General features: G+C 38.3%; 1 protein-coding gene across 1 annotated transcript in view; it reads left to right on the forward strand.

The window, feature by feature from the left end:
- LOC139311217 (cytochrome P450 1A1-like) overlaps positions 1–17,244 on the forward strand; it is a 32,267-nt gene extending 15,023 nt beyond the window's left edge. The window contains 6 exon segments of the mRNA XM_070935605.1: positions 9,548–10,376; positions 11,454–11,577; positions 14,176–14,265; positions 14,627–14,747; positions 15,248–15,334; positions 16,913–17,244. Of these exon segments, the coding sequence (XP_070791706.1) occupies positions 9,548–10,376; positions 11,454–11,577; positions 14,176–14,265; positions 14,627–14,747; positions 15,248–15,334; positions 16,913–17,195 (1,534 nt within the window). The 3' untranslated portion in view covers positions 17,196–17,244.
- The last annotated feature ends 5,394 nt before the right edge of the window (positions 17,245–22,638 follow it).

Below are 22,638 nucleotides of genomic sequence, written 5' to 3' on the forward strand. Positions count from 1 at the left end.
GGAGTGTGTGTGTGGATTCACGCACGCATGCGCGGGGTGCGGATCATATTGAATTATGGGTGTGGGCATGCACGCATGTGACCCTCCCTGTGCTCCCATTTTTGGCACGTGACGGAAAAAAGGTTAGCCATCACTGTCCTAGACAGATGGACACCATCTCATAATCTCTAATATGGCATAATCAGGCATTGTTCTAAGCAGATTTCCCTAAGTATATATTTGCATTAGATCTAGTACTTTACTTGTTCACGCATGACATATTCTCCTTCATTAGGCTTGCTAAAAGTTCTACTAAATCTTTTTGTATCATATCACAAAATGTTTAGATATCACTACAGAAATTTCTATTAGCTCATTTACAATTTCACCATTATAAATGAACCCGAGAAGCCTTTAGACAATCTTGTCTATAACAATTAAAACTAAATATTGTAAATTTTCTGTATTTTGCAAATAATAATAATAATAATAATAATAATAATAATAATAATAATCTCAAAACCTTTAGTTTTGAAAAAGTCCTCAAGATCTTTTGTGTTGAAAAAGGCAAAATAAATAAGAAATTGGAGATATCACAGCAAAGATAACAGAAACTGAAGTCCCTGAAACAGATATCTCTTTTAGTAATGAGTAATACTGGTTCAAAGTAACTTATTTTTAAAGATACCACTGGACACTTACCAGCAGTTATACAAACCCAGGTATTATTTGTATTCCAGTACATTGATTAAGTAAGATAATACATTGATCCAGTATATTGATTAAGTAAGATACATCTCATTTCAAAAGCTGCCTTATAAAAAGAGGGCAAAGCATGACTGTTCCTCTATCAAGAGTCAAATATTTTCCACTTTGCTTGATAATCTTTAACTCAGATGTACCAAGGAACTTTGTAATGGGGAATGAGAAACCTCAATGGACAATCAGGTGAAGGTCCCCAAATCCCCAAAAACATCCTGGATCATTTTTTTTGTGAGTGTGGAGAGCTAACAAAATCCATAGTAATTCTGATAACTCCAAGGATTTTGGATCGAGTGTAGTTGACATGGAAGTTGCTATCCTCCCGGTCAATAATACAGGGAGGTCTTGAGCAATACATCTACATCAAGGCTGTCAAACTCCTGGCCCAGAGGCTGGATGCGTCATGCGGTGGCCATGCCCACGCCCGGTTTAGTGAAGGAGAAAAAAAATCCCAATATGTCATGTGACGCCGCTGTGACGACGTGAGTTTGACACCCCTGATCTACAGCAATCCATTTCTATCAATTCATGGAAGGACACTGATGTTCTGATGTTCTTTCATTTTAGCATAAGACCCAAGTATTCACTTTTTCCTGAAGAGAAGGCATACAGAATGCAAGATTTACAAGTAGTATGTGACAAGTCAAAAATATTTCCAATTTTTTTCTTATGCAGCAACATAATGGGAAAGAACACCCAAGAATTACATTACACTTTGAGCTATAGTCCTGTTAACCTTTTCACCTTAGTGTTAGATTAAGGTAATCTTTGATTTATTATGATTTTTATCTATATTGGGAGGGATAAACCTCTTTTTGGGAGCAATTACAGTAGAAGAATGGACAAGAAAGTACCAGCTGAAATCAATGGAATATGTTAATGTATACAAAGCAGTGCAATTAAAATATCAGTGATTAGGTGTAGAGACACATTTAGTATATTTGTATCCAATTGAGAACTTAGGATAGAGATGGAGGTTCACTTGTTTTATCTTTGCAGTAGCATTGTGAGATAGATTGGACTGATAGAAAATGATGGGCCTTTTGAAGCCTTTGATTGAATAGGACTTGATTATGGCTCTCAATCCTTCAAAGCCAGCATCTTAATCATTAACTATATTGCTGTAGTTGTTGGAGATAATAGGTAACCTTTCATAAATTACTACCAATAGTAATACCAATACCAGCACAAGTAGGAGTTTTAGCATGATTTCATTCTTTCTATTATCTAGGTAATTCTAGGTTTACTCTAATTTCAGAGTATCAGTAGTAACTTCTGCAACACAATGTTTTTTATTCACATACATAAGAAAGATGAAGAAAACTTTCAAAAGCTCACCATTAGAGGTATATAGCTATGTTCTAACGGAGGGGTCTCAAATCTTGGCAACTTTAAGACTTGCTGGCTGAGGAATTCTAGGAGTTGAAGTCCACAAGTCTTAAAGTTGCCAAGGTTGGAGACCCTTGTTCTAACAGACTATTTCCTTTATTTATTAGCTATAACTAATTAGACATAACTATAGACCAAAGGAATATCGACATCAGCAAAAACTATATAATACTTGGGAGAAAGAACACATGTAAACAACTGCATTTCACAGGAGATATACACATCTAGGACCAAACATGAGTGAGTGAGTCAGTCCTAACAGAGACTAACATCATGGCTGGTAAATTTCTGAACAAATATGGATAAAAGAAACAGAGATAAAGAAAGTCAATGAAAATGCAACAAGCAAACCTGATAAAATTGCTATTGAAGTGCATCTCAATTGCACCTCCTGGTGGCTAAAAAGTGTTAGAAACTTTCAGGGTGAGAATTTTTTGTGGGTAGTAAGCAAGGGGACTTGTAGGTTTCCAGATGTTGTTCACTTACAGTTCCTAGCAATATCTGGCACTGCTGTGAACTGTAGTTCACCAACAGGTGAACATGGACATACTAGAAACATGTATCAGTGATTTAAAATATAAAATTACTATACTAGTCCCAGTCACAAAAACCTGAAGGCAAATTTGTCAGGGACTTCGAAATCTGTGGTCCCATAATTTCCTCAAATGAGTGCTTATTCTCTAATAATAAAATGGGCCAAATATTTTGAGATTATTTTTTATGTAGTAAAGGAAGTAAACACAATGGAACAAATCTGATAAAAATTACTATTCTAAATATTCTCTAGTAAAATATGTATCATTAGAATTGAACAAGTACCCGGTTTCCCCTAAAATAATAAGCCCAATTGGGCTTTTGAGCGCATGCGCTAAAATCCCCCCCCAAAAAATAAGCCCTTCCTGAAAATAACCCATCCCCGAAAATATTTAAACGCATGTGCAGCTGGTCCCTGCCATTTCCTCTGGTTAGGGTTAGGGAGACAGAGCTGGAAATCAGATAAGACTGCAAGAGAAGCCCTGTCTTGCTCCATGTGCCTCAAAATAATAAGACCTCCCCGAAAATAAGGCCAAGCGCTTATTTCGGGGTTCAAAAATATATAAGATAGGGTTTTATTTTCAGGGAAACACGGTAATAGATCGTTTACTTTTGATAATTAGATGCTCACTTGTTTATCAAGTAAAATAATGATGCAACCTCTATAAAATATATTTGGAGGGCCATCTGCAGCCAGCAACAGCTGCCCATCACCCGGTGCGTTCCCACAGAGTGGGCGTTTTCAGGGTGCCGTCGGCCAGACAGTGTCAGCTGGCGACCCCCAGGGGGAGAGCTTTCTCTATGGGTGCACCTACCCTTTGGAATCAACTGCCCCTGGAGCTCCGGGTGGCCCCCGACCTCTGCTCTTTCCGTCATGACCTGAAAAAGTGGCTGTTTCATTTGGCTGGCCTGGACTGATGGGGTCTTAATTTTTAACTTGTTAGTCTTAATTGCACTTTTAACTGTTAAATTATGAGATTTGGATTTAATTTCTTTTTAACTTTTTCATTAGATTTTTTACCTGTTGTGAGCTGCCCTGAGTCCGGCTGGAGATAGGGCGGCATATAAATCTCATTAATAAATAAATAAATAAATAAAATATAAAATATCACCATTTCACTGAAAATAAACAATGAAATAATTAGATTTAAAATCATTTTTTTTCCATTGAGAAGGATGTGTTTGTTTTATGCATCATTCCTGAAATCTGATTTTTATTTTTCAGACAGCCACTCATTTTTTACCAACGCTTACTTTTGATCAAGATTTTCTCTTTCTAGGTCGTATTCTAGAAAAGTCTGTATTTGGTGATAGTTTGTCTGGGCAGAAAAGAAGGAAATACTGACCCTGAGCCATCTTTGGGCACATAGGTCAAGCGAGCTTTGCATGAAATACTGGAGTCCCATTAGAACTTGTTTTGGAAAAGACAGCTGCTGATTTATCTAGACTGAGCAGAACAAAGTAATGCCACAGCAATCCATCTGTTCCTATGTAAGCCATCCAGCTGTGTTTCAATCATTAATCTCCCAAACTCTTAATTGCTTAGATAAGAACTCTGGCCCAACACCTTGATATAAGGCACCAGATTTGGAAAGGCTGAGCTAGGTCATCATATTGAAAGTATGGTAGAATCCAGCTGCATTGGCTCTGTCGCTTGACTGGTATTTTATTTTATTTATTTCTTCTATTTTATTTATTAATTTCCTAAACCTAATTGATTCTGGGCAGTTTACAATGACATAATAAAACCGTAAGTGCATGAATCAAAGCATAGCTTAAAAGAGGATTAAAGACAAGATAAAACTAACAGGTAAAAATAAATCAGGTTAAAACCCAAGGCTGGGAGGTTAACAGGACAGTGGGAATATTTTTAGGCTAGCAGCCACCCTCAGGGCTCCATCCTACTTTTAGATCCCCATGCTAATTGGCAAAGCCAAGGTTCACCTCACCTCTGGGGTGGGGTAGGGTGTAAAATATTCCCTAAGGTGGAGGCAGCAGGTAAGAAGGCCCTCCTTCTATATCTGCCAGTCGAAGCTCCTGACCTATGGGATGCAGTGCATGCCCTCCCTATTTGACCAGATGGGACGGCTCAAGTCTTTCCCAAGGACTGCGATAGGCAGATGTGGATCAGTGGTGGGTTTCAAATTTTTTTACTACTGGTTCTGTGGGCGTGGCTTGGTGGGCGTGGCAGAAGGATACTGTAAAATCTCCATTCCCTCCCCAATCCAGGGGAAGGTTACTGCAAAATCCCCATTTCCTCCCAATCAGCTGGGACTTGGGAGACAGAGAATAGATGGGGGCAGGGCCAGTCAGAATTTTTACTACCGGTTCTCCAAACTACTCAAAATGTCCGCTACTGATTCTCCAGAACTGGTCAGAACCTGCTGAAACCCACCTCTGATGCGGATGTTTGATGACGTTAAATGTATCATCACAGGATGTAATTTGTTCCAAGTAAAGCTGCCTTTTGTAATAACATTATTATATATTATTATATAATATTTTTTTATTAAAATGTGAATCCCAACACCATTTGTCTTTCTTGGGTTCCTGAAAACCTTTCTGTATTGGTTGTTCCATAATAACTTGTCCTGAAACAATCAGGAATTGCCCTGGGCAATCGGTCTGGCAAATAATATGAAAACACTTTAAGATATCAGTAGATCAGTTTTAATCTTTTTTTATGCTCATTGATCAGACAGATATTTAAGTTTAATGTTTAATAGTAATCATACATTAATCATAGTAGAGTCTATAATATATTGTTAAATATTCAGTGTAATCCGGAGATCAAATGTACCCATTGATCTCTAGACCTTGTTAAGGCTAGGATGCTATTGATCATCTTGCCAGTTTGGTTGTTCCAGGAGATTCAGCCATTTACTGAAAATATATCCTAGTTGCAGAAAAAGGGTGCTTATTATATGCCATAAAACACAGAAGTAATGCTGTTGGGGGAAAACTCTATTTTTTAAAAACGATACACCATTGGTATATGATACCAAGAAACTGTCTAAGATGTATAAAGGCATTTCTGATCACTGCTGCAAATGTGAAAAACATAAAGGGTCATTTTATTATGCATGGTGGTCTTATAAACATGACAGAGCCATGGTGGCACAGTGGTTAGAATGCAGTATTACAGGCTAACTCACTGCCAGGAATTTGACTTTCACTGGCTTGAGGTTGACTCAGCCTTCCATCCTTCCAAGGTCAGTAAAATGAGGACCCAGATTCGGGGGGCAATATGCTGACTCTGTAAACCGCTTAGGGAGGGGTGTAAAGCACTGTGAAGAGCTATATAAGTCTAAGTGCTATTGCTATCTTGACTGTGAAAAACTTCACAAGTTATGCAACACCCCAGTAAAAATACTTTTGATTGTATATTGATTCATTTCATTGGGTATGTGCCGTTTACTTATTAATTCTTAGCAACCACAGAGACAGATTTTCTCCATGACGATATGTCCTGGTAAATGAGGTTTTCCAATGATGCACTCATCACCATTGTGATTCAATCCATCTTGCTGCTAGTCATCATCTTCTTTTTCCTTCCATATTTCCCAGCATTAGGCTTTTCCCCAGAGCCAGGTCTTTCAAACATGGGTACAAAGCCTGATCATCATCATTATTATGGTTTGTTGCACAATCAGCCAGCTGTTCAGACTGGATTTGGTTTCTCCTTCTCCTTCTCCTCCTTCTCATCTACCACCTCCTCCTCCTCCTAGTTATAGCATAGTTATAACCAGGTGGTGCCCTTTAACATTTGTCTTGCTAAATCCTTGCTACTCTGCCAGATCACAGTTGGGCTAGCAAGTCTTTCAAGGGGAAAGATGCTTTGAGGATTTTTTCAGTTCCTCCTGCATAAGGATATTAATTAATTAATTAATTAATTAATTAATTAATTAATTAATTATTCATTCATTCAATTATGTATGTATGTATGTATTTATTTATTTATTCGATTTATATGCCACCCTTTACAGCCAGCCCAACAAATTAATGCAGTATGAAGGAAAAGATGTGAATATAATGTGTCTGTGCACAAGTAATTTATTTTAATTTCCTTTAATGTGGAACGAATAAAAGGAATTTTTTTTTGTTACTGAAGGGTTACAGCTAGTCAGAGGAAGACTGAGATTTTTGATCCTGGTTCTCAATGGCAGAAGAGCAGAAGCCTTCAAACAACATTTGAAGGATCTGGAAATTATAGGAGAGCAGAAAAACCTTTAACCTGCACAGAATTGACGAAAGAGGGGCATGGGGAAGCAATTTTCTTGGAAACTAGTCTTCGCTTTCTTGATCACAAAATATTGTAGACTCAGTTTTGTATTGCCCATCTATATTTGTTGCTGGGAAGGATGGAAGTTGTGATGCAACACACAGCGTTTACACAGCGAAGGGAAAACTCTTTTAAACTCTTGTCTATAGAGATTCTCAGTCATCCAAGTCATGGTTATCCCAAAGGTGCTTCTTCAAAAGGCAACTGGACTTTCTTTGTTGTAAACTTAAATTCTGTGATTAATTCAGGAATTCACTTAGTAAGGGACAGTTTTTCTTGCAGAAGAAAAGGGATAGCGGGATAGCATAATATTTTTTTAAATCATCTGTTCACATGAAACAGAAAATAGGAGGAAAAAAGGGTTCCGGGGCCCTCGCATCCTTTCCTCTACATACAGCATATCATTTCAGGATGTGTTTTAACTTCCCAGTCTAACCTACATACAGAGTACGTGAAGCTTAGCATTAAACCTAACCACGGAGAGATAAATCTCTTCACATGCTCAAGAATACGATCGCACACCCCGGCAACCAATTCCAGCGTCATCTCTTCGACTGTTGCACAAGGATGGACTTTTCCCGAGTTCGGGCTGGGTCCAGCCAACAATCACACTAACGGGGATTTGGGGGGGGGGGGGGCAAGGCGACAGTCGACGGGGCGCCGAGAGCCACCCTGGTGGGTCGTTCTGCGCCGCCGCCGGCAAAGTCCCACGCAGGAAGCGTTGCGCAAGGGACGCTGAGTCCCCGCCGGACGCAAAAGAAGCGGGGCGATCGCGCAACGCCGAGAGAGGCAGCGTTCCCAACTTGTGCTGCGTCTTGAGACACGTGAGTTTGGGGAATGGTGTCCTCGGGCAGGGCGGGATCGGGGCTCCTCGGTGCCCGTGTGGGGTTTTCCTGGCTGGGCGCTTCTGCTCGGTGTCCCGCCAGGCTTTTGACTCCGGGGTGAACCGCATGTGGTTAGGAAAGGCAATCAAAAAAAAAAAAAGGGGACGGAGAAGGATTTCTTCCGATAAATCCGATCAAAAAAGCCTTTAGACAGTAAAAGGAGATTTCTTTTTCAGGCCTCCAGCTTTTCAGGGTTGCCCAGATGATGGCAGGCGCGCCAGTGTCCCTTCTTCCAAGGTTCAAAAGTTCAATTTTTGGAAGATGATTGATAGATAGTTGGGCTTCATTTGATTCGTCTTTCATCAGGAGGATGAAAAAGGACTAGGTAGAGGTTTCTTTTTACATCCTGAGAAAGAGCGACCTAAGAACTTGTGAAGGGCTGGAACGGGAGGAAGTCTTCTGAATGAGGACAAGCTACACGCATTCTAGGTCCTAGCGCTGTTTACTTTTAAAATCGTATTTTAGAAAATATATTGAACTTAGAATTGGAAGTTCAGTCATGGTAACTGGACTTCTTTTCTTTTTGGTTTGAAACCAAACTTACCCAAGTAGCTTCTTCAGTTCTTATCTGTTGTGCCTGTATATAATAGTAATAAAAGTAATAAAGTTTGGTTTTGCAATAATAAAAAACAATGAAAGCAAAGAAAGCAAAACTCATGTCCTATTCTCATGTGTAATGTCAGCTAGGCTGGCACTAGTGATATTTATAATGGCAATAGCCTGAGTCATGCTTAAAAATGCTCCTTTTTCTCTTTTGAATTTAATCTTGCGAATGTTGGTAGTGCAAAGCTAATGCAAAGTCGTTTGAAAATAGTGTATTTGTTTTACTTTCAAACATGTCTCCCTCAAAATTCATTATAAGCACAGTTTATGAAAATGGCCAACTTTATTTCCATTCTTTCATATTAGCATGAGAGGAAAACATTTTGGTGGATGTAAATTCTACGGAGTTTTATCCTTAAGTTCTTTTTAGAAGGGAGATTTCTTGCTGCTTGTATATGAGATGGAAATTTAAAAGATTGTTTAAGCCTTTTGCAAGCAGGATGTTGTCCAGAATTCTTCTGTCTGAAAATCACTCCTAATCCTTCCCCAGTTTCCCAGGAAAAAAGCCAAAAATGTCTTTCAGGAATTTTGTATCAGGAGAAAGGAATGATGCTAATAAACAGTTCTAGTTTTAGAGGCACAAACATCTAAAATTTTGAAGTTTGGATCAGCTCAAATATTGCCATTTGTGCAAGTGGTTAGTTCTCGTAATGCCTTATATTCATATCTTCATAGTCTCCAAGACCCCTAGAAAATGCAGATTAAATTGAAATCCAATTGCAAGTAGTATTTTAGTTGCAAAAAAAAAAAATACTTTGTGTTTTCCTCCAAATAGTTGCTTTATGTTCTGTTTTTGCTTTAGCTGGACACCTTCTTAGATTAATTCTTCTTGATGTTAATAATGCCCTTCTACCCGGTTTGCCATTCCTGGTTGAAATTTTCTTTTGCAAAGAGTTGACCTTGCTTGCCCTCTAATGTCAAATGTTGAGTTGCCACTTTGGACTAAGTGTCTTTTGTTGATTTTGGATTTAATGCAAGCTATAAACCTATCTACTGTGGTTTTCAACATTGCTTGCGGCTTAACATGATACATCAATCAAAACATCATAACTTGTGCAAAACCATGGTAGAATTAATCAATGGCTTATTCAATTCCTGGCATTTTTCTTTGCAGATCCTTTCTGAAAATGAGTTTTGCAATTGAGGAAGTTTCCTTTTCAGGGATTATGATTGCTTTATGTATTGTGGTGTCAGTATTCATTTATGTACGAACGTTAACAAAGAACAAACAACCATACCCACCAGGACCTTGGTCACTTCCTATATTGGGGAATCTTCTCCAGCTTGGAGATCATCCTTATGTTTTCTTCGATCAGATGAGAAAGAAATATGGAGATGTATTTCAGATACAGCTTGGAAGGGTTCCTGTTGTGGTTGTTAATGGCCTGGATGCTGCCAGACATGTCCTGCTGAGGGATGGAGAAAGTTTTGCTGGCCGGCCCGATATGCACACTTTTTCTTTTTTCGCCAATGGTGAGAGCTTAACATTTTCGGTGAAGTTTGGAGAGAGTTGGAAGCTGCAGAAAAAGGTTGCTGCCAAGGCATTGAGATCACTGGCCAAATCTGAAGCCAAGTCCTCCACTTGCTCTTGTCTTCTAGAAGAGCATGTTTGTGCTGAGGCATCCGAACTGGTGAAAACTTTTTTAGAACTCTCCAAGAAAGGGAGCTTTGATCCCGTTGCGGTGACAACCTGCACTGTGGCTAATGTAGTCTGTGCCCTCTGTTTTGGCAAGAGGTACGGCCACAGTGATGAAGAATTTCTGAGTGTGATCCAAATGAATCATGATCTTATAAAAGCCTCAAGTGTCTTCAATCCCGCTGACTTCATCCCGTGCCTTCGTTATTTTCCACTTCCTGCTGCGACGGTTGCCCGCGCGTTTTATGGAAAGTTCAACAACTTTGTGGCACAACATGTGAAAGACCATTATGCCACGTATGATAAGGTAAGCATTTAACAGTGGGAATTGAAAATGTTTCTGTATTGCTTACTGTTAAGATATTTAATTTAATAGCTTGAACAGTAAAGTGTATAATGGGCCAGAACACAGAGTTGTAGTTGTTTGGTTGGAGAGTGTGGGTTCCTGCACGAGGCAATCTATGTTATGATTGGTTGCTGGGTGAGAAGGGGGAGTTTCCCTTTTTCCCGCCTTTTTTCTTCTGTGTGCTCTGTATGATGTTCTGAGATTTACTTGATGATTTACCTCATGATGCTCCTGACTATCTTGTCTGCTGTGAATATAGATGTTAAATATATTTATTTATATAAAACTACAAGTTTGTTTCAGTATCTCTGGCTTCATTTGAACACCTGCTGTGCGATTCCTTGACACTTATACTTCCACCATATACTTAGAGGTTCTACCGGTAGTCCTCGCATAGCAACAATAATTGGGACCTGCAACTCTGTTGCTAAGCAATGCCGTCATAAAATGCAATGTCACGTGATTGCGGCAACTTATGGTGACAATTGTGTCAGTTCTGGTTTCAATCATTAAGCAAGTCCACCATTAAGCATGTCATTTGATTGCCATTTATGATCTCCGGTTGGCTTCCCTATTGACTTTACTTGTCAGAAGCCAGCACTGAAGTTTGCAAGTGACGATCTTATGATCATAGGATGCTCTGATCATTGTAATTGCCAGCCAGTGCCCAAATAGCAATCATGTGACTATGGGGACACAGTGATGGCTGCAACTATAAGGACCAATCATAAATCTCCCTGTTGTCAATTAGAAGGATCACCAAATGAGTCATCAATAAACAAGGGCTACCTCTATGTTCTTAGCTTGCTTTTTCTTAGCCCATAACTCTTCATGGCTCTTGATTAATTTATTTTTGTATTATATTTGTTTTTTTCCCCAAAAGAACTTCTCTTTGTATTCTAAAGGCCTACATTTGACTTATAGGAAAAATAATGTAAATTCTCTCAATATAGAATTAAACAAATTACAGCTTACAGAGTGTATAGTATGAGAACTTTAGATGAAAATAGCATCCTATATTTTGTTTGCTTCCTTTAGAACGTTCTCAGAGACATCACCGATGCCTTAATTAATGTTAGCAATGAAAGAAAAGCAGATGAGAAAATTGTAACCTTATCAAATGAAAAAATAATAATTACTGTCAATGATATCTTTGGAGCTGGTAAGTATTATTCCCCCCGCCCCCCATACTTTAAGTTAAGGTGTCTTTTGGTGTGATCCTCTTTTCGACAGAGAAGATGTGAAAGAATTATAAGGACACACAGACACACACACACACACCAATTCTTCTTGCTGGGTTTAGCAAGCAACAGAGCAACAATTTCAGAGTGATGAAATTCAAATGAAGAATGATTGACACCAGGCTGTCTCTGTAACAATCTCTAGTCTGATTCGTATATACAAACCTTATATGAAGTTATAATGAATGGACGTCATACAGGTAGTCCTCGACTTACAACAGTTCATTTAATGAATGTTCAAAGTTACAACGGCACTGAAAAAAGTGATTTATGACCATTTTTCACAACTACGACCCTTGTAGCATCCCCATGGTCAGATGATCAACATTGGATGCTTGGCAACTTTTTCATATTTGTGATGGTCACGGTGTCCTAGGGTCATGTGAATAGCTTTTGTGACTTTCTGACAAGCAAAGTCAATGGGGAAGCTAGATTCATTTAACAGCCATGTTACTAACTTAACAACTGCAGTCATTCACTTAACAACTGTGGCCAGAAAGGTCTTAACAAATGTCTCACTTAACAGCATAAATTTTGGACTCAATTGTACGCTGAGGACTACTTGTTCTGTGATTGCAACTGAACTAGTGGTGGGTTGCCCCCGGTTTGGACCGGTTCTATAGGGCAGGGAGTGACTTGCTGATGGAATGGATTCAGGCAAGCGAAACAAGGCAAGCGTTGCGACGAGCAGTTAAGGTAAGCAAGCTGGAGGAGGAAAACTTTTTTCCTTTTACATGGCTCTGGCCATCCCAGCTGCGTTGCCTGATTAGCAGGCAACTCAGCTGGGATCGTCAGAGCCACATAAAGGAGAAAAGTTTTTTCCTTCTCCATGGCTCTGGCATCCCAGCTGAGTTGCCTGATTAGCAGATCGTCAGAGCTTGGATCGCCAGAGCCATTTAAGGCTCGTCAGAGCCTTTCGGGCTGGTCTGCCTGGTTACAGGAGAACGACACCCGGCGTATAAGATGATCCCCGACTCTTGAGAAGATTTTCATGTGTTAAAAAGTCGTCTTATATGCCGGAAAATACGGTACATGCTACTCTGTCCCATGTTGAAATATTGACTGTTAGCTAAACTGCAAAAGTGAGCTATCAAAAATAATAGATTTCTATTGATACATCCAAATGTTGTTAACTTGGAAAAAAATGTATCCTATAAAGACATTTTAAATGAGAAAGGGGAACTTAAAACCAGACAGGAACTACAAAACCAAGGTGTGGATTTAACATGGTGCCCACACTTGCAAATACAATCGAGATACGAGAAATATGGAGTTTCTATAAAGAACCAACAACACTTGATAAGATGTTATCAGGGACAGATGAAAAACTGATAAGAAAATTATACAATTACCTACTAAGCTTTAAAATGGAAGATGAACAAGTTAAAGAAACAATGATAGTGTGGGCAAAAATTTTGGCTATACTATAGAACTAGATAAATGGCAAAAACTTTGGGATAGAAATTACAAACTGACAATGGCCACTGCATATAAGAAAAATCTTTATACAATGTTTTATAGGTGGCATTTGCCACTGGCAAGATTAGCAAAAATGTTTAACAACATGTCTGCCAAATGTTGGAAATGCAATCAGACTCTAGGTAGCTATTATTATATGTGGGGGACATGTATGAAAGCAAGAAAACATTGGATGAAAATACATACATGGTTGGAAAACTTGATTAAGCAGCATAAAGGTTTAAAGCCAGAAATATTTTTTTTAGGTATAATACCAGAAAGCTATGACAAAGGGACTATATATTTAATGCTACATGTATTGACAGCAGTGAGAATTGTATCTGCACAATACTGGAAAAATGAGAACACCCCACCAGATGAAAATATAATTCAGAAAATATTGGACTGTGCCACGATGGATAGATTGACATTGAAAATAAAAGATAAAGAAGATACAGAGTATTATTTAATGTGGAATAGGTTTTATCAATGGTTAGAGATAAGAGGTAGCAATTAGATGAAGAAAGAGCATTGTTATGTGTAAGTAAAATATGAATGTTGTTTATATTGTAACTATAAGTATGCTAATATAATTAATAAGGTCATAAATAAGCTAATATAATTATAAATATGGTTAGAATCATTATGTGTATTATTATGTGTATTATTATTATTATTATTATTATTATTATTATTATTATTATTATCAGTATATCTATTACTTTTTCTTTTTTCCTTCTGTAAAATGAAATGCCCAGACAATACACTATATTCAAAATACTTATATAAATAAAAAAACTTGACTTAGAAAAAACTAATAATAGATTTCTGATTTGGAAAAATCAGTTTCATATGGAATCTGTCCTCCAGGTTTTTAGATATTTATTTAATTACTTTATTTATTTATTTGTATCTGCATTATTATTTTTACAAATAACTCAAGACAGCGAACATATCCAACACAATTAATATACATGTCGGTTATAAGCTTCAGTGCCCAGGTTTCAGCTACAAAGTTCTAATGTTGCTGCAATTCTAATGTTGCTTCATTTCTTTCCCAGGTTTTGGTACACTCTCATCATTTTTGCAATGGATTTTTCTGTACCTGATAAACAACCCAGAAATTCAGATGAAAATTCAAGAAGAAATTGGTAACGCTTTTGTGTTATTTAAAATAAATAGAAAATACCATGCTGTGAAACAGTAGTTTACTAGGCTTCCATTAAATGAATTTCAACTCCAATAGAGCAAGTTTTTGGAGCAATTTCAGCTTGCAAAACGATGCAGATAATAATTCCATTTGAGTAGTGATCTCAACTTGCAAATGACATAATTTGCAACATACCACTTGTATCAATCACTATAATTACATATTCAGACTTAATGGGTATAATAGCCACCCCCTTTGCCGAATTGATATATCAAATTGATTCCATTGTAATATAAAGATTGAAGATTGCTGTTATGAAGTAGTTTGTGTTAAATAAGTTCTGTTTTATATATTCTTTGAAGATGGAAAGATTGGGCTAAGGCCTCCAAAGTTTGAAGACCGAAAAGACTTGCATTATACAGAAGCTTTCATCAATGAAGTCTTCAGACACAGCTCTTTTATTCCATTCACTATACCTCACTGGTGAGAAGGAGAATTGAAGAATGGGTTTGTTTATATTGTAGGCAGCTTCTGCTAGTACTGTAATTTGACATCTATGTGGCATTGACACAAAAATCCCCTATAATGTGAGATTTTATATTGTCAAAGAAAGGGAAAGAGATACTAGATGAACAGTATTTGCTATTATTGAATTTTTACAGAATGCAGTAACCATGGCAAGGAGAGAAATTTGCTATAATTTTTATTTCAATAAATGCTTTACAAAATGAAATATCAATTAAAAAATTACATTTATATGCCATCCATGTCACCGTTCCAGAGACTGGGTGGCTTACAATATGATAAAAAAAACTAGAAAGGGTTAGGACCTTACCTAACTGGGAAAATACATGTCTTCCTACATTTATGCAAGGTTATTTTGTTCACATGTTTGAAAACAGTGTGGAAGAATGTTAAAAGATTGTGCTAATCCAGGGTCACCATGTTGGACTAAATGCTGTTTTATTTTTAATATTTTTTAGTACTACCAAAGACACTGTTCTCAATGGGTATTATATTCCACAAAATACCTGTATCTTCATTAATATGTATCAAGTTAATCATGACGAGTAAGTATTAGAAGATAATAATAATAATAATAATAATAATAATAATAATAATAATAATAATACCACCACCTAGGATGCTGGCAGCAACCCGTATCAACCATTAGCACCAGTCAGTGGTATTTGTGATGCATTTTTGAATGTTCAGTTGACTGAGTTTCATATTTAATGAATAAAGATGATGATGATGATGATGATGATGATGATGATGATGATGATGATGATGATATTAGACTTGTTACTGTGCTTTCCCCCCCTTATATTACTTACAAATGTATTGAGAGCCGGTTTGGTCTAGTAGTTAAGGTACCAGGCTAGAAATCAGGAGACCATAAATTCTAATCCTGCCTTAGTCATGAAAATTGACTAGGTGACTTTGGCCCACTCACTCACTCTCAGCCCATAATATCAGACTTAGACAACCAATTCCTGAATCTCCAAAGCCATCAACACTTGGTTGATTTGGAAAAAAGAATGGATCCTATACTTGCAGGAAATGACTATAAATTTAAACAATTCTGAGGACTTAATGGCCCACTTTTAGCTACTTCCTGAACTTCGTGTGTGGACAGTCTGATATTAGTAGTTAAAAGATGTCCCAAGGGTAGTACATCTGGCACCCCGGTGGATGGCTGTACAGATATTTGTATTAAATTCCAGATGATGACACTAGCCATTTTGCTCAGTAAATTGCAACAACTTCACAGCTTCCTCACTGAAATCAAATTCAGCCCACCTTAAAGCATACCAAATGTATTTTCTCAGATTATTCTGTAACCCATTGGAGTACAGATACATTCATCTTTTGAAGCTCCTTTAAGCAATTCTTTTAAAAACATTTATTTTCCTGAATAATTCAGTGTCCCTTTTCTATATGAGGAAGAAATTGTAGGGAGCAAAATTCTGGACAACTCAAGCTCTGCAAATAAGAGAGCCATGTTCAAAGGCTTTTAGTTGACCCTTGAAGTTGTGGCTAGGCCACTCTCATTCAGTTCTGTGATGGTTGATTTTTAGAGATCATTTAGACCAGGGGTCTCCAACCTTGGCAACTTTAAGACTTGTGGACTTCAACTCCCAGAATTGAAAGCTAGCTGAGGAACTGTGGGAGTTGAAGTTCATAAGTATTAAAGTTGCCAAGGTTGGAGACCCCTGATTTAGACTACCCTTTGCCCAAGCTTCATATGTTGAGCATTAAGTTAGGAAGCATGGATTTATGTATTGTATCCTTGGTAGTAATGCTGTTTAGTTCTTCTCCTAACAAGACCTTTCATATTCACTATAGATGAACACAGATGACGTTATGTAAATGTCACAATTATGTACTTGAGTTGCAATACAAATTCATAAATCACAGTGTTGATTATGACATAGTCTTGCACATTTTATCATTTCCCTCCTGATAGACAACCGTGAGGGTGTTGCTTTTCTTTTTCTCAGATAGCGGTCAAGTGATATAGATGGCTGGTGGATTTAATTTTTGAAACGAATTGAAATATGCTGGTGGCTATATGAACTCTTTCCATTTTTTTATCGTATTTTAGTTTTCCTCTTTTTATTTCTACACTCATTTATTCCTTCCAGAAACCTGTGGATAGACCCTGACGTATTTAAACCACAGAGATTTTTGAATGAAAATGGTGAACTCAACAAGAGCTTGATTGAAAAAGTTCTGATCTTTGGAATGGGGCTCCGAAAATGTTTGGGAGAAGAAGTAGCCCGCAATGAGATCTTTGTTATCCTCACTACTATCTTGCAGCAGCTGAGATTGGAAAAGCTACTTGAAGAACAGCTAGATATAACACCAGTATATGGACTGTCTATGACACCTAAGCCCTATAGAATTTGTGTGTCACAGCGGGCTTGACTTGAAGAAGAGTATGAGCAAGAAGCAGCTTTCTTTCATCACCAAATAATTGTCTGAAATAATGTAATGCAAAGCTGCTGTTTCGAAGTTACATTTTTTTCCAAATGTGTTGGATGCCAACTTCCATCTCTCTAGTAGAAATAAGTGTCCAGCATATCTGAAGGAAATCAAAAACTCCTATGGTTTTATAGAATATTTGTATGACACATGGGGTTACTTAAGAGTAATTTCCTTTATTTTTCACCTATAGGCAAAATCTTGCCATAGTAAAGCACATATGTAACAGACATATACACATGCTACATACATACATAAATATATACCTACACCATACATATAAAGCAGTGGGGAAAGGAGAACACTTAAAAAGCCCTGGCATCAGGGGTGAAATCCAGCAGATTCTGACAGATTCTGGAGAACCAGTAGCAGAAATTTTGAGTAGTTCGGAGATCTGGCAAATACCACGTCTGACTGGCCCCAGAGTGGGGTGGGAATGGAGATTTTGCAATATCCTTCCCCCAGGTGTGGGGAGGGAATGGGGATTTTGCGGTATCCTTTCCCTACCACGCCCACCAACCCACGCCCACAGAACCAATAGTAAAAAAATTTGAATTTCACCACTGAACTAGAGATTTACTCTGGGAATAGTTAGGGTGTAACTTTTTAATCCCTTTTTTTTTTTTTTTGGTCAACCAAACTTTCCAAGCTCCACTGCCTCTTTGCCCTCTGGAAAGCCTTTGTAAATCCAGATTACGTTCCAGCTCAATAATGGACTGGATGAGGACCAACATACTGAGACTCGGTGCAGACGAGATGAAGATATTGATTGTGGGCGGTGGATTTGAGTGGTTGCCTTGCCTGTCCTGGAGAGGCCTATATTTGTTTGAAATGAACAAGTTCATAGTTTAGGGCTGCTCCTAGATCCATCAGTTTCATTAGAAGTCCAGGTGGTCTTGGCTCAGAGTGCTTTTTATCACCTTTGGGCTGGTTTACCAACTGTGACTTTACATGGACAAAGATATTCGCACTTTTGAGTAACGTCTGAGTGGATTATTTCAATGTGTTGGAAATGAATCTGTGTTTGAAAATGGTCTAAGAACTTTGAATAGTTCAATGTGGAATGCACATTGTGACTGGCTGATAAAAATATATTATGCTAGTTCTTTACCATTTACAGTCACTGCTGGTCCGTTTCTGACTCAACGTTTTGGCCTTGAGCTTTAAAGCTCTTCACAGTTTAGGACCAGATTACCAAAGAAGTACCTTTCCAGACCTTGAGTTTATCTAATGAAACCCTCTTCCAGATCCCCTTCCCAAAAAAAGTGAGGTGATCTTCACAAGAGGAAGAGCTTTTTCTGTAGTGTTGCTCAGTGGTGGTATCCAAATTTTTTTACTACTGGTTCTGTGGGCGTGGCATGGCTTGGTGGGCGTGGCAGGGGAAGGATATTGTAAAATCCCCATTTTCACCCCACTCCAGGGTAAGGATACTGTAAAATCCCCATTCCCTCCCCACCCCACTAACCTGCTTTCCAGCTCCGTTCTCCTGTGCAGAATAACAAAAGAAGACCCAGCCTATCAGCTGGAACTCGGGAGACAACGAATAAATGGGGGCGGGGCCAACCAGAGACGGTATTTACTGGTTCTCCGAACTACTCAAAATTTCCACTACCGGTTCTCCAGAACCTGTCAGAACTGGCTGAATACCACCTCTGGTATTGCTCCATTAACGCAACTCCTCCCGAGAGAACTTAACTTACTCTCACATTAGCATCATTCAGCACCTGACAAAGACTTGTGAATTGTTTTTTTACTTATGATTTAGTTCATGTGGTTTTAATTTTCAAATGAATGCCTGCAGCTTCCTATCTTTTTAGTTTGCATTTTATTTGATTGTATGTGTTTTTATTCAAATATAATATTGCAGCGTACTTTATTTTAAACAGCGCAGAATGTTTCAGCTAGTGGGGTGGTTTAGAAAGTTTAATAAATAAATAAAAATACATGCCATGGCAAGCTGTTTCCATCAATGAATAATCATAACCATTTTTTTTTAAAAAAATGTCCCTTCTGTATTGGATGCACTTAACTTTGAAATAAAATATTTTCACGTATGTTTCTCTGTTCTGAGTAAATCCATTTAGCACTGCAAGATGCTCTGTGCTACCTGTGTACAAGCAGCTATTTTTACTGTTTGTTTGACCCTTTTAGAGCTGTAGGTGTGAGTGTATTGTTAGATTGCTGAAGTCAGAGGCTTTCACAGGATCTGATGCTTTCAATATTGACACAATCTTTTCTGTAGATGTTTCTGCTTGCAACCACTTGAAACACTTGTTGGGTTTTGGAATCAGGAGCTTGAGGCTTTTGTTCATTACAGAGCATATGAAATATGTGGAGAAGCTGAGATGCTGCCTTTATACTGTGAAGGAGAATTCAGAAGTAGTAGAAAAGGAAGCCCTTAATAGCATCCATTTAAAATATGTCACTTTTTTTTTGAGAAAGTTTAACCAGACTAACAAATACAGGTACTCCTCAACTTAACAATCACAATTGAGCCCAAAATGTCTGTTGCTAGGTGAGACATTTGTTAAGTGAGTTTCCCCCTCCCCCTTTATGACCGTTCTTGATGCATTTGTTAAGTGAATCACTACAGTTGTTAAGTTCAGTCTGGCTTCCCCGTTTGATTTTGCTTGTCAGAAAGTCGCACAAGGTGATCACCCCAAGACACTGCAACCAACAGAAATATGAGTTGGTTGCCAAGCATCTGAATTGTGGTCATGTGGTCCTAGACAGTGGTGGGATTCAAATAATTTAACAACCAGTTCTCTGCCCTAATGACCGGCTGAGTGGTTGTGGCCAGGGGGTGTGACAGGTGCACTTGACCTCCTGCACCCCCTGGGAGCAAAAACAGGCCGGGGGGGGGACATGCCGCCCCCCCCACCCCCGTTTTGGGCCTAGTAGGCCTCCCTGAACCCTACTGGGAGCAAAAACAGGCCATGGGGTGGGGACGCGCTGCACCCCCACACCTCATTTTGGGCCTACTAGGCCTCCTTGCACTTACCTGGGAGCCAAAATGGAGTGTGTGGGGACTCCTGGAAGGGGCGGGGTGGGGAGGGGCGGGGCTAGCCAGCAATTTAACTACCAGTTCGCCTGAACTGGCCCAAACTGGCTGAATTCCACCAGTGATCCTAGGGATATTGCAATGGTCATGTGAAAAGCGTTCATAAGTCAAATTTTTTCAGGGCCATTGTAACTTTGAATGGTCACTAAACGAACTATTGTAAGTTGAGGACTACCTGTATCAAGCAATTTGTGGGCTAACTGGAATAAGTGAATCTTTTGCATGTTTTGTAATGGCCTATCTCCCTTGCAAATCAAAATGAACTCCAGCGTAACTCTTCCAAGGCAGGGCATCCTATGACATAATATAGTTTTAAGAATACATCTGTCTAAAACAATTAAGTGAAGGGGATTTCCATGTAGCAGATCTGCAGAATAGTCCTATGTACATTGACCTGAAAGTTCATCAAATCCAATGAACTTTATTTCCCAGTCAGTGTGTCATAAGTTTGTAGCTGAGATCTGTCAAGGAGATGAATATTAAAAAACAATTCTACAAAGTCTTAAGAAGAAACAAAATGTAAACTTAAAAGCCAGATGTTTTCTTAGTTTGCTGGTCTTATGCTGAAGCAAAGGAAAACCTGACAAAATGGCCAATTTCATTCCTGCTCAGTTTTGTCTGGCTATTGAGAAGCAGGTTTAAAGCCTTTACTTAAATGTTACCTTAAAGAGTCAGCAGGAATGAAATTGGCCATTTTATAAGGTTCTCCTTTGCTTCAGCATAAAGTAACATTTGCTGGGGGAAAAAAAATCTAAAGTTCAGGAACTGGTAGGAAAGTTGACAAATGAAGGGTCTCCCCAATGGGAAACTAAAGCTGCAATGGCTTAAAAAGTAGTTTGAACTTTGCTCTGGATATTCATTAACTCAGTTTTCAGTGCTGTTGCAGAGCTGGGATCACAAGTTCAAAGGTTTCCAAACTAACACAACTGAAATGTCCATAGTCATGGATTGATGAATTGGTCAATCTTGCTTTCAAGTTTCTTATTATTCCTTGTGCCTCATGCCATGTTCAAATCAGATTTTTTTTATCGTAGGTTTGCATGAAAATACATTTTTTGCATACTTTCCTAATGCAAATTTTAAGTATATTTAGACAGATGGGATACTTTCCCCCCTTCATTTATGCATTTAGTGCAGGTGGGAATTCCCAGTGGGGAATTCTGGGAGTTGAAGCCCTTCAGGCTTAAAGTTGCCAAGGTTGGAGACTCCTGATTTAGTGTACTATTTGTTCAAAGTTTTACATTTTGGAGTGGTCACTTTCTTGAATATACACCTTTAAAATTTTGAAGCGGCACTGCCAATCTAGAGCACTGTGTATATAAAAGTAAAGTTCTGTTCCAGGTTACCGATTGCTCTGAGCAGTATGAACTAAGTAAAATATAAAGCAAACAAACTGAAGTGGGTAAGCATACAAACATTTTCCAGAGCAAAAGCCAATTTGAAGATGAGGAATGATTCACAGTTGTTAGCAACCCAGATTGAATCCAGATCAAATAAAAAATCTCAAATAACAGATGTTGGAGAAAGGACAATTTAACCGTAAAGTGCTGGATAATGATTGCTCCTGGGCAGGGGTGGGTTCTACTTACCTTTATTACCGGTTTGCAACGGGGCCGCGCCCACACTTGCAATTTTGATGACATCAGGTTGGTGGGCGGAGCCTCCTGCCGGTTTTACTACTGGTTCTATAGAACCGGTGTGAACCGGTGCTCCTGGGATATATGAGATTTATGTAGGATATATAGAACTGCAGAGACATGGGAAGACTAAATTCCAATGGAAGCATGCATGGTGACTTTGGAAAAACCTTCTTGAGATAGTTTTATTAATATCTACTTCCATCCTTTGTAGCATAAATTCCACTGGTATAATACAGCTACAAAAGAAAAGAAAAATAAAATGTGTGGATACAAACAATATTCACTGCCACCACCAGCATCCAAGATTGTGCACAGGGAAATGGTGTGGACCACCAACAAAAAATGAAGACTAAAGGGAAAAAATATTGTAGAAAAACATCACTTTATTTGAGGATATCCATTTATTGTTTAAGTATTTTCTCCCTATAATACATGTATCTTCTCTTATGGATTTTCTATGGGTTTAGACTTATGTTATCCTATTATAGGCTTCTACAGATTTATCTACAGCAACTTCCTTTTCAATATGTATCTTATTCAATGGGCTTCTTATAATGTATGTATCATAATCCCTGCAATTTTTCATAAATTCATTTTCTCCTGTTCCTCCCCCCCAAGTCCTCTTTTTTTTTTTTTTACAGGCAGCCTATAGGCAGCCTTGAATTATCCACAACAACATGAATTA

The sequence above is a fragment of the Pituophis catenifer genome, unplaced genomic scaffold (assembly GCF_029215685.1).
Source record: "Pituophis catenifer annectens isolate HBS135680 unplaced genomic scaffold, rPitCat1.0.hap2 SCAF_2, whole genome shotgun sequence".
Classification (NCBI taxonomy): domain Eukaryota; kingdom Metazoa; phylum Chordata; class Lepidosauria; order Squamata; family Colubridae; genus Pituophis; species Pituophis catenifer.